The sequence below is a fragment of the Serinus canaria genome, chromosome 10 (assembly GCF_022539315.1).
Source record: "Serinus canaria isolate serCan28SL12 chromosome 10, serCan2020, whole genome shotgun sequence".
Lineage (NCBI taxonomy): Eukaryota > Metazoa > Chordata > Aves > Passeriformes > Fringillidae > Serinus > Serinus canaria.
Window position 1 is genome coordinate 10,615,993 of NC_066324.1, and position 12,764 is coordinate 10,628,756.

General features: G+C 38.1%; 1 protein-coding gene across 1 annotated transcript in view; it reads right to left on the reverse strand.

The window, feature by feature from the left end:
- Window positions 1-12,764, reverse strand: part of GALK2 (galactokinase 2) — a 46,303-nt gene that overhangs the window by 23,818 nt on the left and 9,721 nt on the right. The window contains exon 5 of the mRNA XM_030228432.2: window positions 11,025-11,171. Coding sequence (XP_030084292.2) covers window positions 11,025-11,171 — 147 coding nt within the window. The remainder of the gene's footprint in view (window positions 1-11,024; window positions 11,172-12,764) is intronic.

Sequence of the window (12,764 nt, forward strand, 5' to 3'; positions counted from 1 at the left end):
TTTAACAAAAACCATTTCCCAGGTTCATGAAAATTCATTTTTCCTCCCTGTCCCATGTTCACTCAAGTCCCATTTCCAGTCTGAATCTCAGATCTTTTCATCCCATCGATGAAAGTTTAACATCTAGTTACGTCATCTCCCTGCTCCACTATGAGCTGAAAATAATTCTGAATTAAATGCTAATGAAGGCAATGGTGCTTTTTCCCATTTAATGCTAAAATACTCAGCAATAGCTCCACAGAAAATAACAAACCTCCACACACAGCAGTCTCTAGATGCTCACTCCTTTCTACATATGAAGGTGTGCCTATTTATAACTGTTACTGTTGTGGGAATACCTGCATGTTTCAGTCAGTTCTGCTGAACCTGCCTTTTGTCTCTCTGAGAACACAGCAATACCACATCTCTAATTTTTGTTGCCACTGGCAGGAGCTTTCAGACTGGAGCTTATGAGTATTACTCACTGGGTGAGAAGAACCACGCTGGCTGATGGGCCATGTGCACTCAAGTAGGAGCTGTGGCTGTGCAAACCTGGCCTGAAGTACAGCTCCTGAGGTACTTCCAACATAAATTCTGTTCTTGGGCACAGCTGCCTGAGCTATTACTTCATCTGCAGCTGCCAGATAAAGCTTGGCAAAGTCAGAAATTAGGCATTTCACTCTTCACTTAGTCTGGCTGTATCTCTATCTCCACATACGCATCAGCTACCACTTGATTGCCTAAATTGCTTAGACTTTATGAGCCTAGGCTTATTAAATGAGTATCAGGAGAAGTCTTGCAGAGGAGGAATGTTAACAATTAGGACAGTGCCACTCCCCTGTCCCTTTACAAGGTCTGGTGAACTGTGCCTGGTTGAGCACCAGGCCTCACTGGGTCGCGGCTCTCCAGCTGTCCAGCTGCGTATGCCGGGCAAGCAGCGCTGCTCCAGCTTGAGCAACTTCTGTTTTGAAACTTAGCAAGGATTGGCAGGACCACCAAGTAGTAACTGGCAAGGGTTGCAAAGAACCCTCTCCACAAGACAGCCCAAGGCATCCCTGAAATATTATTTGGTTTCTAATTTAAATGGGTCCTTGCTGACACAAGCTGGCTTTAATACCAGGATGAGAAGCATGTGAATGGAGAGGAAATTGTCATCTGTATAGAGAGCAGTTTCTACTTACTATTGAGACAAATGGGCAAGTGTTTGCCTTTTTGCTAAAATGAGTGAAAGGGCAAAGTTTCATTGGAAACTAATGTGAAGACTAAACTGGAGAGCCTTGTGTACATATTTGATACTTGGAAAAGGATGGTCATATGACTGAAACAGTGAACTGAATTTCTGGAGGTCTGGGCTCAATTTCTAGCTCCACATTAAGTTTCTTGTGAGTCAGGGAAAGTCTCTTTCATTCATCACGGCTCCATTTCCTCAGTAAAATAAGGAGTATCTTCCCCCTCTTTCTAATTAGTAATTGCTACTTGGGATTCTTACATGATAATGCTATAAATATGTGTGACTTCATTACTAGAAAGTGAAAAAATCCCCATTTTACTACACAAGTTCTTAGAGTTTAGGCTTCCATGGAAAATATCTCTAAGGAAAAAAGTCTGTGAGAACCATGTAATAAAAGGAAATAGCTTTTGCCTATCTCAGAGCAATGCCTTGTTTCCATTCAACTTGCAAGACCCATGAGCTCTTTAGGGCAGGGACTGTTTGGATCATCTGCTATTTATATCTTTTCAGTGTATGTCTGACCTGTAAAAATACAGAGCTTCTTGGATCCCAGATTTCACTGCATAACTTGGCAACATCTCAAATGTCTGTCAGAAAAATACCTGGGCACGGAACTTCCTTCTGGATGCAGTGCAGTTTCTGCAGAGAAGTAACTCAGAGCATTCTCACAGTCACTTTTAGGGGAACTGCACCACAGCATCACTGTCAGGCTGGTAGGCAGACTTCCAGATACCATTGTTATGTGTATAAAATAAACAATGCTACTAGCCTATTGAGTTCTGCAGAAGTCCTAGAACAGGCTTTGTCACTGATCTCAGTGAAGGCAGATATTTGTTCCTCATGAGGTACCATGAAAAATATAAAGAATGAACCCCATCTGCACATAGACTCCACTTGCATCCCACATATTCTGATTCATATGACAAATCACTTTGAGCCAGCCACAAAACATAGCTTGTTCTATGCACTCAAGGTTCATTAGCATGCTTTTCCATCCCTAAAGCAGTATTTCAAAAATACTAGTAAATCACAATTTAAATCTTCATAGAATTTTACATAGTTTGCTTTAAAAGCATTCCTATAAGGCTGCTGTTATCTTCAACTTAGAGACAGCACAGACACTTGCATGATTTGTTCAAAGTCATGTGAATCAGTCACAAAGCTGAAATGAGAATTCAAAAACCTCCCTATTTCCAGCATTGTGGCTTATTCTGTAAGGATTCTCATGGAAACAGTTGCAGGGTAGATTTAAAATCTTATTCATATGATGGTAAGGAGAAGTGGAACAGAGAGATACTAAAATCATAGTTAAAATGGGTCTGAATAGTAACATTATGACTCTGCAAAAAAACTACTTAGATAAATTAAAAATTTCCTTATCTCACCTATTGTGAGGTCTACATATGTTACTGCCCTCTGAATTTCTGTATTATTGTTTCAGGAAGTTGCTCCAACAGGACTAACTAGACCAGGTAAACTATATCATGTAGACAGTAACTCCTAAGCTGTCGTCTACACTATTAAACAAGCAAAGTGATATATTTAATATAGTAATTCCAAAAGCTCAAACATCAGGAGATGTTTTCTTTGATCTCACTCCCCTGCAAAAACCCCCAAAGAACCCAACAATCTAGCCAAGAAGGGAAGTGCATATAATCACACAATATCCTGATGTGGAAGGAACCCCCCCAAGGATCTTCGAGTCCCTCTCCTGGCCCTGCCCAGGCCAAGCCCCAGAATCCCATCATGTGCCTCAGCATGTGCCTGCAAGTAAGCAAGGGCTTGTCAGCTGGATAAAATTCATTAAAAGACTTGAGTCAGTATAAAAATATAGAATGTAGGAAGATAAAAGCAGCCTCTGTGGATCAAACCAATACCACTTCTAGTCCTGTATCTTGTAATTGAATGTGGGCTTTTAGTATGGACCAAAGGACTTTATTTTCCCAGGAATTTATATTGTTATCAGGAGTTCACTAAACTGAATGTCAGTTCTGCACCCTTAGTTACCAACAACAGATTTCTTATATGTGAATTTGTCCAGACTCCCTTTTAAATCATGCATAACTTTAACATGTAGATCATCCAGGAACAAGGACTTCTACACCTTGTCAGGTGAAGAACTGTCTCCTTTTGTTAATTATTAATGTGTACCTAATTAGCTTTATTTCATACCTGCTGGCTCTAAACACTGAGGGAGCAACAAACAATGATTCCCACCCACTCAATCAATTACATTCATCATTTGATGAATCTCTGACCCTTCCTCCTTTAGGTGATTTTTTCCAGAGTCCTAACATGCATTTATGGTGGTCATTCTGTACCTTTAATTGTTCCATGTGGCTTTTTCCTAATTCTTTTTCAGTTTAACTATCTTGGTTGGTAAGAAAGGAGAAAGGCAGACTTAAGCTCTTCCTAGACACCTTAGGGAAAATGTCACTGTATCATTTGCAATTTTAATGTGACAAATGAGCCACATAAAATGTCTGTTAATTAGTGTTAACATAAGCACATTGTAATGCAACCTCAAGCAGTTCAGCACAACTATTCCACCCCTTTTCCTGAGGTCGGAGTACCAAAGTCATCAGGAGGATTATGTGACCACATCTGCCCCTCCTGTGCAAAGTCCCTTTATTCAAACCTGGCAGTGATATGGCTGAAGCAAACTGTTCCCTTCTGCTGACTGTAGGGAGGTCGGTGAGTGGGGTAGCTGGGATGGAGACTGAAAATACCTGCAGTTATTCTAGCAGTATCCCGAGCTGCTACCCACATTGGCTCTGAACAGGGGGAGGGATGAGTGTAACGTGGCAGCAGCAGTAGCTGGCAGGTGAGTAAAACCTTGAAGTCTCCCTGGTGATCTGTCAAGAAATACTAAATATTGCAGCTTTTGAATGCCAGACCAAATATCATCCATACAAACACTACTTTTATAGCTGTTGGCAAGTACACATGCCAGGTTGGCTGTGCTTCCATGGGAGATGTTTAGAATCAATGAGTTTCATGATATATTAACATTGGGTTTTCTGCTGTTTATCCAACAAAAAAAGATACTACACAATAAATTCGAATATCCATAATTAAAATAATATAAAGCCACATCACCAGGAGAAGAATTTCAGTACGTACAATTCACTAATAAACAATTAAGCATTAGGAAATGTATGTAAATTAATTACTTAAGGAAGCTGCTCTCATGTTTTAGACAATGTTAGTTGGAGCACTAGGAAATATCTAAAACTAACAGTTTTCAAAATGTATTTTTTAGGCTGTTTGTTTGAGATGCTTAATTCTAAAGTCTGTTCAGAATGTATCCTACTGCAGAAGGTAGCACCCTAGCAGGCAACTGGCCCCCTTTGCAGACCTAGGCTAGCTTTTGATCTAAGACTCTGCTTACTACCCCTGCTTTTTGTTTGAACAATTTAAGGTTCTCCCTGATAAGGAGCAAGTCAGTCTTGGGTTACGAAGAAAGAAATTACTACCACTTAAATCCATTTTATCTTTGAGTCACAAGATTTCCTATCCAGCATGCAGAAAGTCTAATCTGGGAAATATATCAGTGGAGATATAATTTAGTCTGACAAAGAAAGGTTGTGATTTTTTTTTATTATTAGTTGCCTTACGTGTAGTTACTCTAGATGGAGAGATTTCTTCTAGTAAGAACTCATCAGTAGTTCTGCATCATGTTACCTTGTTTTAGATTTTTAATGGGAAAAGTGAGCTTTCAGTAAAATGATACTTTTCACTAATATGTGCTTTTCTCTACTTATATTTCAATATGAAACACGTCAAATTCAGGTTTAGATTTACAGCTCAGTCTTTTTGATCTTTCAAGTCAAAGAACTGATAAATTATAGCCCACCCCATACAGCTCACTTGATTCTCTGTTGCCCCATCATTTATTTTACTTTCTATCAGTTTAATGTTAGTGATAATGAGCACAAAGACCTAAATGTAGAAAGGTATTTAGATATCCTAGGAATAATGAAAGTGAAATAAGTGATCACTTAATTATTTAAAAAAAAAAACCCACCTAAAAATAGAAACCTGAAGAATTATCAGAATGAAGACAGATAAGGGAGTTTCACCTTTATTAGTCCTCTTGCTTACAAAGAGGCCAAGGGCCAACTGCTCTGATTTTAACTCATGCAATAATGGGTCTGGACAGTGTGTAAACTGTGACAGAATTTGTCCCCATATAACTGTCACTGTTAATATGTTCCAAATCAGTGATCAATCCCTTTCAATCTCCCATAGCCCTTCAAAGAAGTAAACTTGTGTAAGAGTAAACCCCTTAAAAAAGTAAGACAATTAGTGAGTAGGAGACAGGCAAATATTTGTTAGTAAAACAGAATTAGTGTTGCTTAGTATTTTTTTGGAACAGCTCACCCTACATTACACAGAAACTTGATATACACAAATCCAGAACGACAGCAGCCAAAATAAAGCAATCTTCTCCATAAAATGATAGTATTAAATTACATCTGCCTCAGTGGTTTAATGTCGATCATTTTGGCCCAAGTTAAGTGTGCTAGATTTTCTATGCACTATAGTGCAGTAGTAATGGTAACTAATCTTTAAAATAAAAAAAAAATCCATTTTTGTTCTCGTTTTAAACTTTATTGTTTGCAAATGGAAGCTCCATGAAGAAAATGAATTTTTTAATATAAGTTATTTTTAGCACTGTCATTTCCAGTGCTCCAGAAATCTCTTCATCATGCATATTTAAGTAACTTGAGTATTTAAATATCTATTCAGTTGAAAGTGCTGTGCATATATTTCCTCCCTCTGTGGAAATAGAGTAATGGTCCCCCAAAGAACATTCCTTAACATTTCAGCAAGTTAATCTGAAAAGTCAGACTCAGTCTGCTGCTTTCCTTTACAACTAATAATGTTGGTAATTTAATGGCAAATGTAGTGTAGATTTTCTGTTAAATTCTACGGAGTTTGCTTCACAATACACAAGACTGAAAATGCAGAAGAAACATTTATAAAGATGGGTGTTTTACAATAAGAAGGAAACATCCTCCATTATATAACATATTTCAAGTCTAGTTAGACTGTAATTTTTTCCAATCTCTGCACCGATGTATACTGGTATAAAAATAATTTCTGAAATATAAGGTAATATGTTTCATTTGGAAGGGTATAAAATGATGCTCAAATTTTTAATGTTATTTTTACCACCAGGAATGCCTTTATTTTTAATATCTCATCTTGACTAGGAATAGGTTGCTGAAAATTACCATCTGCTTCCAGTTTGCACATAAAATTCCAATTAGCTGAACTTCATATATGTTTTGCAAGGTAATTATGCTTACTTTTTTCCACAATGGGAATATATTTGTCAGATAGTATCTGGTTGTCCTCATAAGCACAGCAATCTTAGCTTGACTTTGTCTGCCCCCTAACATGCTCAAATAGAAGGTTATCAATTAGGTTGATGAGAGATTATGGCCTTTGATTACCACTGCTCTAAAGTACTCTGTTTCCCCTTGATTACAAACATACAGTCAAGCTTAACAAGGACCCCGTTTTTCAGTTCCACTGAGAGAAAGGAACTTTAGCATTTCTCTGTATTAACAGTACTTTAAAATACAGTATCTACTTTTTGTGTAAACAATTTTGTTGCTCACATAATTATCCTGAGCATGCATCTATCAAAGATTTTTGATAGATCAATAAAATAAATTATAAAAGAAATATTTTTAAAATAAAATAAATTATAATCCAATCCTAAGAGTATTATCAGCACAAGTTACTCATTTCAAAGTCATACTACCAGTGTGGATACTCACAGGTTTTCTTGCCAGACAGCTATGGATTAGGAGTGGTAAAGGGCTCAACTCAAGCACTTTCATTATTATACAGAGGCTTCAGAAACCAAGTAGAAAGGACTCCAGATGGCCTATCTATTCTCCCACTGAAACCAGTGACAGTAGCAGGTATAGTAACTGTTGAAATACTGTTTAAAAATGTTTAAAATCCACACTCAAATTCTTCTGAGCTATAGTTTGGGAAAAGTGAAACCAATGGACACTGTGCCATTGCAGGTTAGGTTTAAGTCCTTTATTTACTCTGTCTGATGTAGCTTTTTCTCAGTCTAGATAAAGCCAAATATGATTCCCCTTCCTATACTCAACATTTCACATTAAATTAGATAAACCCTGTTCAGTTTTGATCCCTTCTTCCCAATAAGTATGTGCACAGATACCCAGCCTTGATGTAACAGAAAAAATGTTAATGTGGCTGAACAGACCTTACTTTCACAAGATCTACTATTTGGACAACAATATTATTATCACATCTTTGAAGTAAATCTAGTTACTCAGTCCTAAGTGATTTTCTGTACTCATTAATTCCTACCACAAAACACAAAGCTGGGACAGTTTAGAGCATTATTACATTTTCTTTAGAAAAAGTATCATCTCCTGATGAAAAGTTATACAAAAGATTGATTTTGTAGCAGTAAAATAAAAATCACTTTAAAATCAAGAACTACTGCTTCTGAGCATTGCTGCTGTTTGAGTGATGCCAACAGAGCCTTATACTGGTATCCTGTTTGGAGGAGGAAAATGGATTCTTTTTAAAGATCTCATTCTACATTTTCCATCTTGTTATTTGAATGCTATTGCACTGCTGCAACTGGTTAGCACTGCACATCTGGCTGAATTGTCTTGAACTGGTATTTTCCCTAACTATTGTGTATGTGTATGATGTTTTTTTTTAAAAAAAAATATTGTATGCACACTGAAACAATGCCCTGTTTCAGCCTGCTACACACAATTAGTGAGAGCATGGTTTTTTCTGATTTTGTTTTCAATGTCGAAAAAGTGCTATTTTTAAAGTTAGCCACCATGAAATTCTAACCATGCTTTTACAATGTTTTTTAATTTTGTGGGGTTTTGGCTCTTAATCTCATAGGCCTGAACCTCACACTGGAAGTGTTATCTCATAAAAGCTCTAAATTTCAATGACTTTTACTCTACAGCAACTATTTTAAACTTACATTTATCAGGGAAAAGAGCATATAACTAAAATATTCTCATAAAAATAGTTTCACAGAAACAAAACAGATAAATGTTCCATTCAGTAAAAGGTCATTTTTTCATAACTTTGGCTACAGAAGCCCTACAATTCAGCCAAATTTGATTCCAAAGCCAAAAGTTTCTTGTCTTCCTGCTACAAACCATCATATTAGATTTTGCAAAGTCCATCAGACTAGTGAGGGGCAAAAAGTCAGTCTTTTCTCATAAAATTACCATCATGACCAAATATTGTTACATATAAATACCACAATTTACAAGTTTCACAACTATAAAGCATTTGGAAAAAAAAGATGGATGGGAGGGGTAAAGTGATATTTCTTATTTAAAATAAACAAACACATAAATATCCAGAGCCTTAAAAATGCACGGTCCTGGTTAGCTTTCTAGTAGAAAGGATCTGGAAAGCCCCTTCTTGTGCTCAGCTAAGAATTTCTCTGCCACGGGGGAGCTCCCTGCTGACACAGAGCCAGCAGGACTGGATCCTGCACAGATCCCATTTGACACCAGCACAGGATGCATTAGGAGCTGGCAAGAAGTGGCCAGAGCATGTTTTATTCTTCTGAGGACTCACATGCCTAAATTGCTCTAATTTATACTCTGACTAGCCTTGCCTTTTACAAGGCAGTTTTGCTAAGCTAAGCATAAATCCAGTGCAACAGAGACTCTGGATTTAGCTACATATAAGAAGTCTCTCATGGTAAATCATAAATTAGTAAAAAACACTGAATGAGTTTTTACTGTCCTGTAAGATTTGAGGAAACTTAAAGCCTGGACAAAAGCAATCAGTCTTCAGAGCTGTCACCCTCTCTCCTAACCATGACAACCAGGTGCCTTGGTTTATGCAAGCATACAAAACCTTGGATATGTTCTTAACTGTTCCTATGGTGGCTATTGAGAAGTCTCATCTGTACATTAATTGCTCATTTTTCATTGTAAGTGCAAAATATCTGGCTGCAGACAGCAGGGTTTCCTGACAAAAATGTGCAATTGTGTCTCTTGTGTTTGTCCAACTGTATTTCAGACACAAGCTCAACTTTCAGCACATTTTTCAACTAGCAAGAAGAGGATTGAACAGGACACATGAGGAGAAGAAAAGACACTCAGTGGAGTCTCTGTCTTCCTTCTGTTCTTCCATAATTTTCTATGAAAATGACAGAAGGAGTTTTTCACCTTTCTTTGCAACAAGTCTGGCATAATGCCGGCTGGTACTCCCAAGCCATGTGTAAGTTCAGCTGAAGATACACACTGTATCATTTGTTCTCTGAAGAACACTGTGCAGAATTAGAATAATGAAAACCTGGCTTCTGGTTTTCCAGATACAGATCTTTACCACCTACTAAAATGTGGGCTTTCTGACCTCTGTCAATTTTATGCTTGTGCACTCCAGTGATTTTGATCAGCTGTTCCCAAGCTTCACTCTTGAGGTGACCACCATAAGAGACAGTGCTGACCTGTGGTAGGACCATCTATGCAAAACTAGAAGCTTCTTGTCAGGCCAGGTATGTATTCAGTCACCTCCAACCCTTTAATTACAGGTTCACTCATCCAAGAAGGATCCCCAGTTCCGTGTTTCTATCTACCCCTCCTCTCACCTCCCAAACCAGAGCCTCTCTTACGGTGTCCAATCCCTTACTGGCCTTTGATCAGACACCAACACCAGTCAGGGTGACAGTAACTGTAGCCACATCCTCCTACCTAAAAAGCTTCCCTGTCTCTCCAACGCTGCTCCCTTCTGCCTGAGCCCTGCCTGACACTCCTCAAGCCAGCTCTGGGAGCTGGGCAATGTGGGATTGTGCTCTCACTGCTGAGAGCATTCCTGCAACTGCAGCCTCATAGAGAAGTAAATTTCAACAGATCAGCAAAAACCTTCTGTGTGGATCTGTTCACCTCATGGCTCAGAGAAGTGCTTGTTACAGGCAGAGTTAACAGCTGCCATCATCATGTGCCACTTTCAGTTGGCTTTGAACCACACTTTGGGAATGTCTGTCTTAGACAATAGGCACAAATATGTGTAACAGTCACATTTAGATCTGTTCTTTTCTCTTCCTGACAATGTTCTAATTTAAGATCCTAGTTTCACTTAACCAGACATTTTTAATGGAGAGAACTTCATTCCCATATGGCACCTTCAAGGACCATGACTCCTCCAGAAATCTGTATTACGCAAGCCAAACAGTGCTAACAGTTGTACTGCTAACAGGTCACATACTTGGGGTTTGTTTTTAGACTAATGTTTGTTTAAAAGTGAGGAATACATTTTGGATTGTAAATATGTGTTCCAAAAAAACTGTGAAGAGAATAAGGAGAGTCAGATGGAAGAATTTTACCTCTACTTTGTGCTGATTACATAATTTATCAAGAAATTGTTCCACAGGCCTCCAACAGATGCTCTGTTGTTAAAGCCATGAAAAGTCATTCAGGGAGAGAGTGAAGGCCTCGGGGGTGTGGTCCACATGCTTCAGCACATATACCCTCAGCCCTGGCCTGCAGATAGCACATCTGGTCCAGGCATGGACCTGATGGTTGGCCAAAATACAGGCTTACAATAATGCTCCTTTTTTCAGCTTTAATGTAAGCCTGTTTTCTTGCCAAATTCAAGTCCTGCCAAAATTTGGCAAGATGTTTGCTCGATTGTGCAATATCTTAAGTTTATATCCAACAACTCTTTGCGAAAACAATTGTATCGTGTTTTTAATGTTTACAGGCATTAACAATATTTAATTTTAAGTAGAATTTTACTGCTGACACTCTCATGTTTTACAGTAAATTACCTTAGAGAGGGTTTTTCCATTAGCTCTGAGTGTCACGAGTCCTGCACAGCACACCAAAGCACTGGAGCTAGAGAGACCAGAACTTGGAGGGATGGTTCCATCTAGCAGACAATTCATTCCAGTTGGGTTATTGAGACCAAAATGTTCCTAACAATGAAAAAATAAACAATCTCAGTTTCAAGTACAGACAGGCTCAGGCTTGCAATTATCTGATACTTAGAAAGAGAATCTTTCTGCTGAGTTGCTGGAAGCAAGGACCTGCTTCTGTTATCTCCAAAATAAAGCAAAAGCAAAATCTTCATTCTGTTCCTTAAGAACAAAGCCAATGGTGGTGTTTCAGCCAAAGGTGTGTCTGCAATGGCTGTACACAAACATATAACTACCCCAAGCAGAACTCAGGATGGGCTGCATGCCCAAGAATTTACCAAGCTTCGTGGGTGGGTTTTGCAGCAACTGGCTCTGCTTTGAGCTGCTGTGGTGACAGTGCGAAGTTACCACTCCTTTTATATCCTACTTTTGTCCTTTTCTCAACAGCTCTTCATTTAGGCACCACAAAGAGCTCAAGGTCCAATTTATGCTTCACTTCCAATGCTGGCACGTGGTATTAGGGAGCCACATGACACTGAGGGGGAACCAGTAGCCATGCAGTGTTTTCAAAGCAGATACTTGTGTCCTGAAGCACCCACAGGACTGACGCTGGGAAAACCACAATGCTACTTAAGGAGCTCTTTGCTTTAGGGTCACAAAGACACACCTACCTGTGGGGATGGTCTCTGGCATGCTATTTTTTGAATGAAGTTTAAAATATTCTAACATTCATAACAGATAATACAGATAATACATTTAACTCAGAAGTCATAAATCCTCATGTACATTCTCTTTTAAATATTCTTTAGTTGCTTTTTCTTTTTATTTATAATCACTTTATATAAATTTCTCTCTGCTATTAATTTGAAACAAACATGCAGTACTTATTAAAAAATCATTGACTGGATATGGGGGGTATATAAATAGCTAACTTCTGATGCAATTTATACGTCAATAAACTGTTACAGTGCCAATAATCAGAAAAAATAATGTATTTTCCTGAAGAAATGTCCACCTTGAAAAGATTTCTACTACTTCTCCTGAAACAACTTCAACCATAAATACCAGTGGTAGAGATCAGCAAACACAAAGAGCCTCCTTTAAAGTCTTCTACCATCACTTCAAATTATATTTTGAATTTCCTGTTTTACAAATAAAGGAAATTCATATCTAGAATACTATTGCTGCCCATGCCCCTTCATGAAGAACACTAGACAGGTTTGTTCATAAACAGAAAATGCTTGAGTAACCAGAAACTGATCCACAGTTTCTGGATTGTCTTGAATGTGAATCAGGCTTGCAGACTTATCACGCGATGTTTAAATAGAAAATGTACTTTAGTTTCAAAAATGAAAATGGACTTTGCCAAGTTCTGCAACAGTTCTGTCCCAAAAGGATAGCATGTTCAACTTAATATAAACAGATTATCCCGCTGGACCCTCTGAGTACTTGTATTTCAGAGTTTCTTAAGTCTGTAACATTTATGATTATTTTCTGCCAGTACCAGAGTCTGCAAACCTGCTTTGCAAATTAACCTTCAAGTATGAAAGCTTGTCCTTAGGAAACAGATCTCAGTAGCAGACTGCAAAATAAATAAAGTCAATTGGTCATGCAAGCCTTAGTATAAGAAAGGATATATTGTAAAGAAACCTA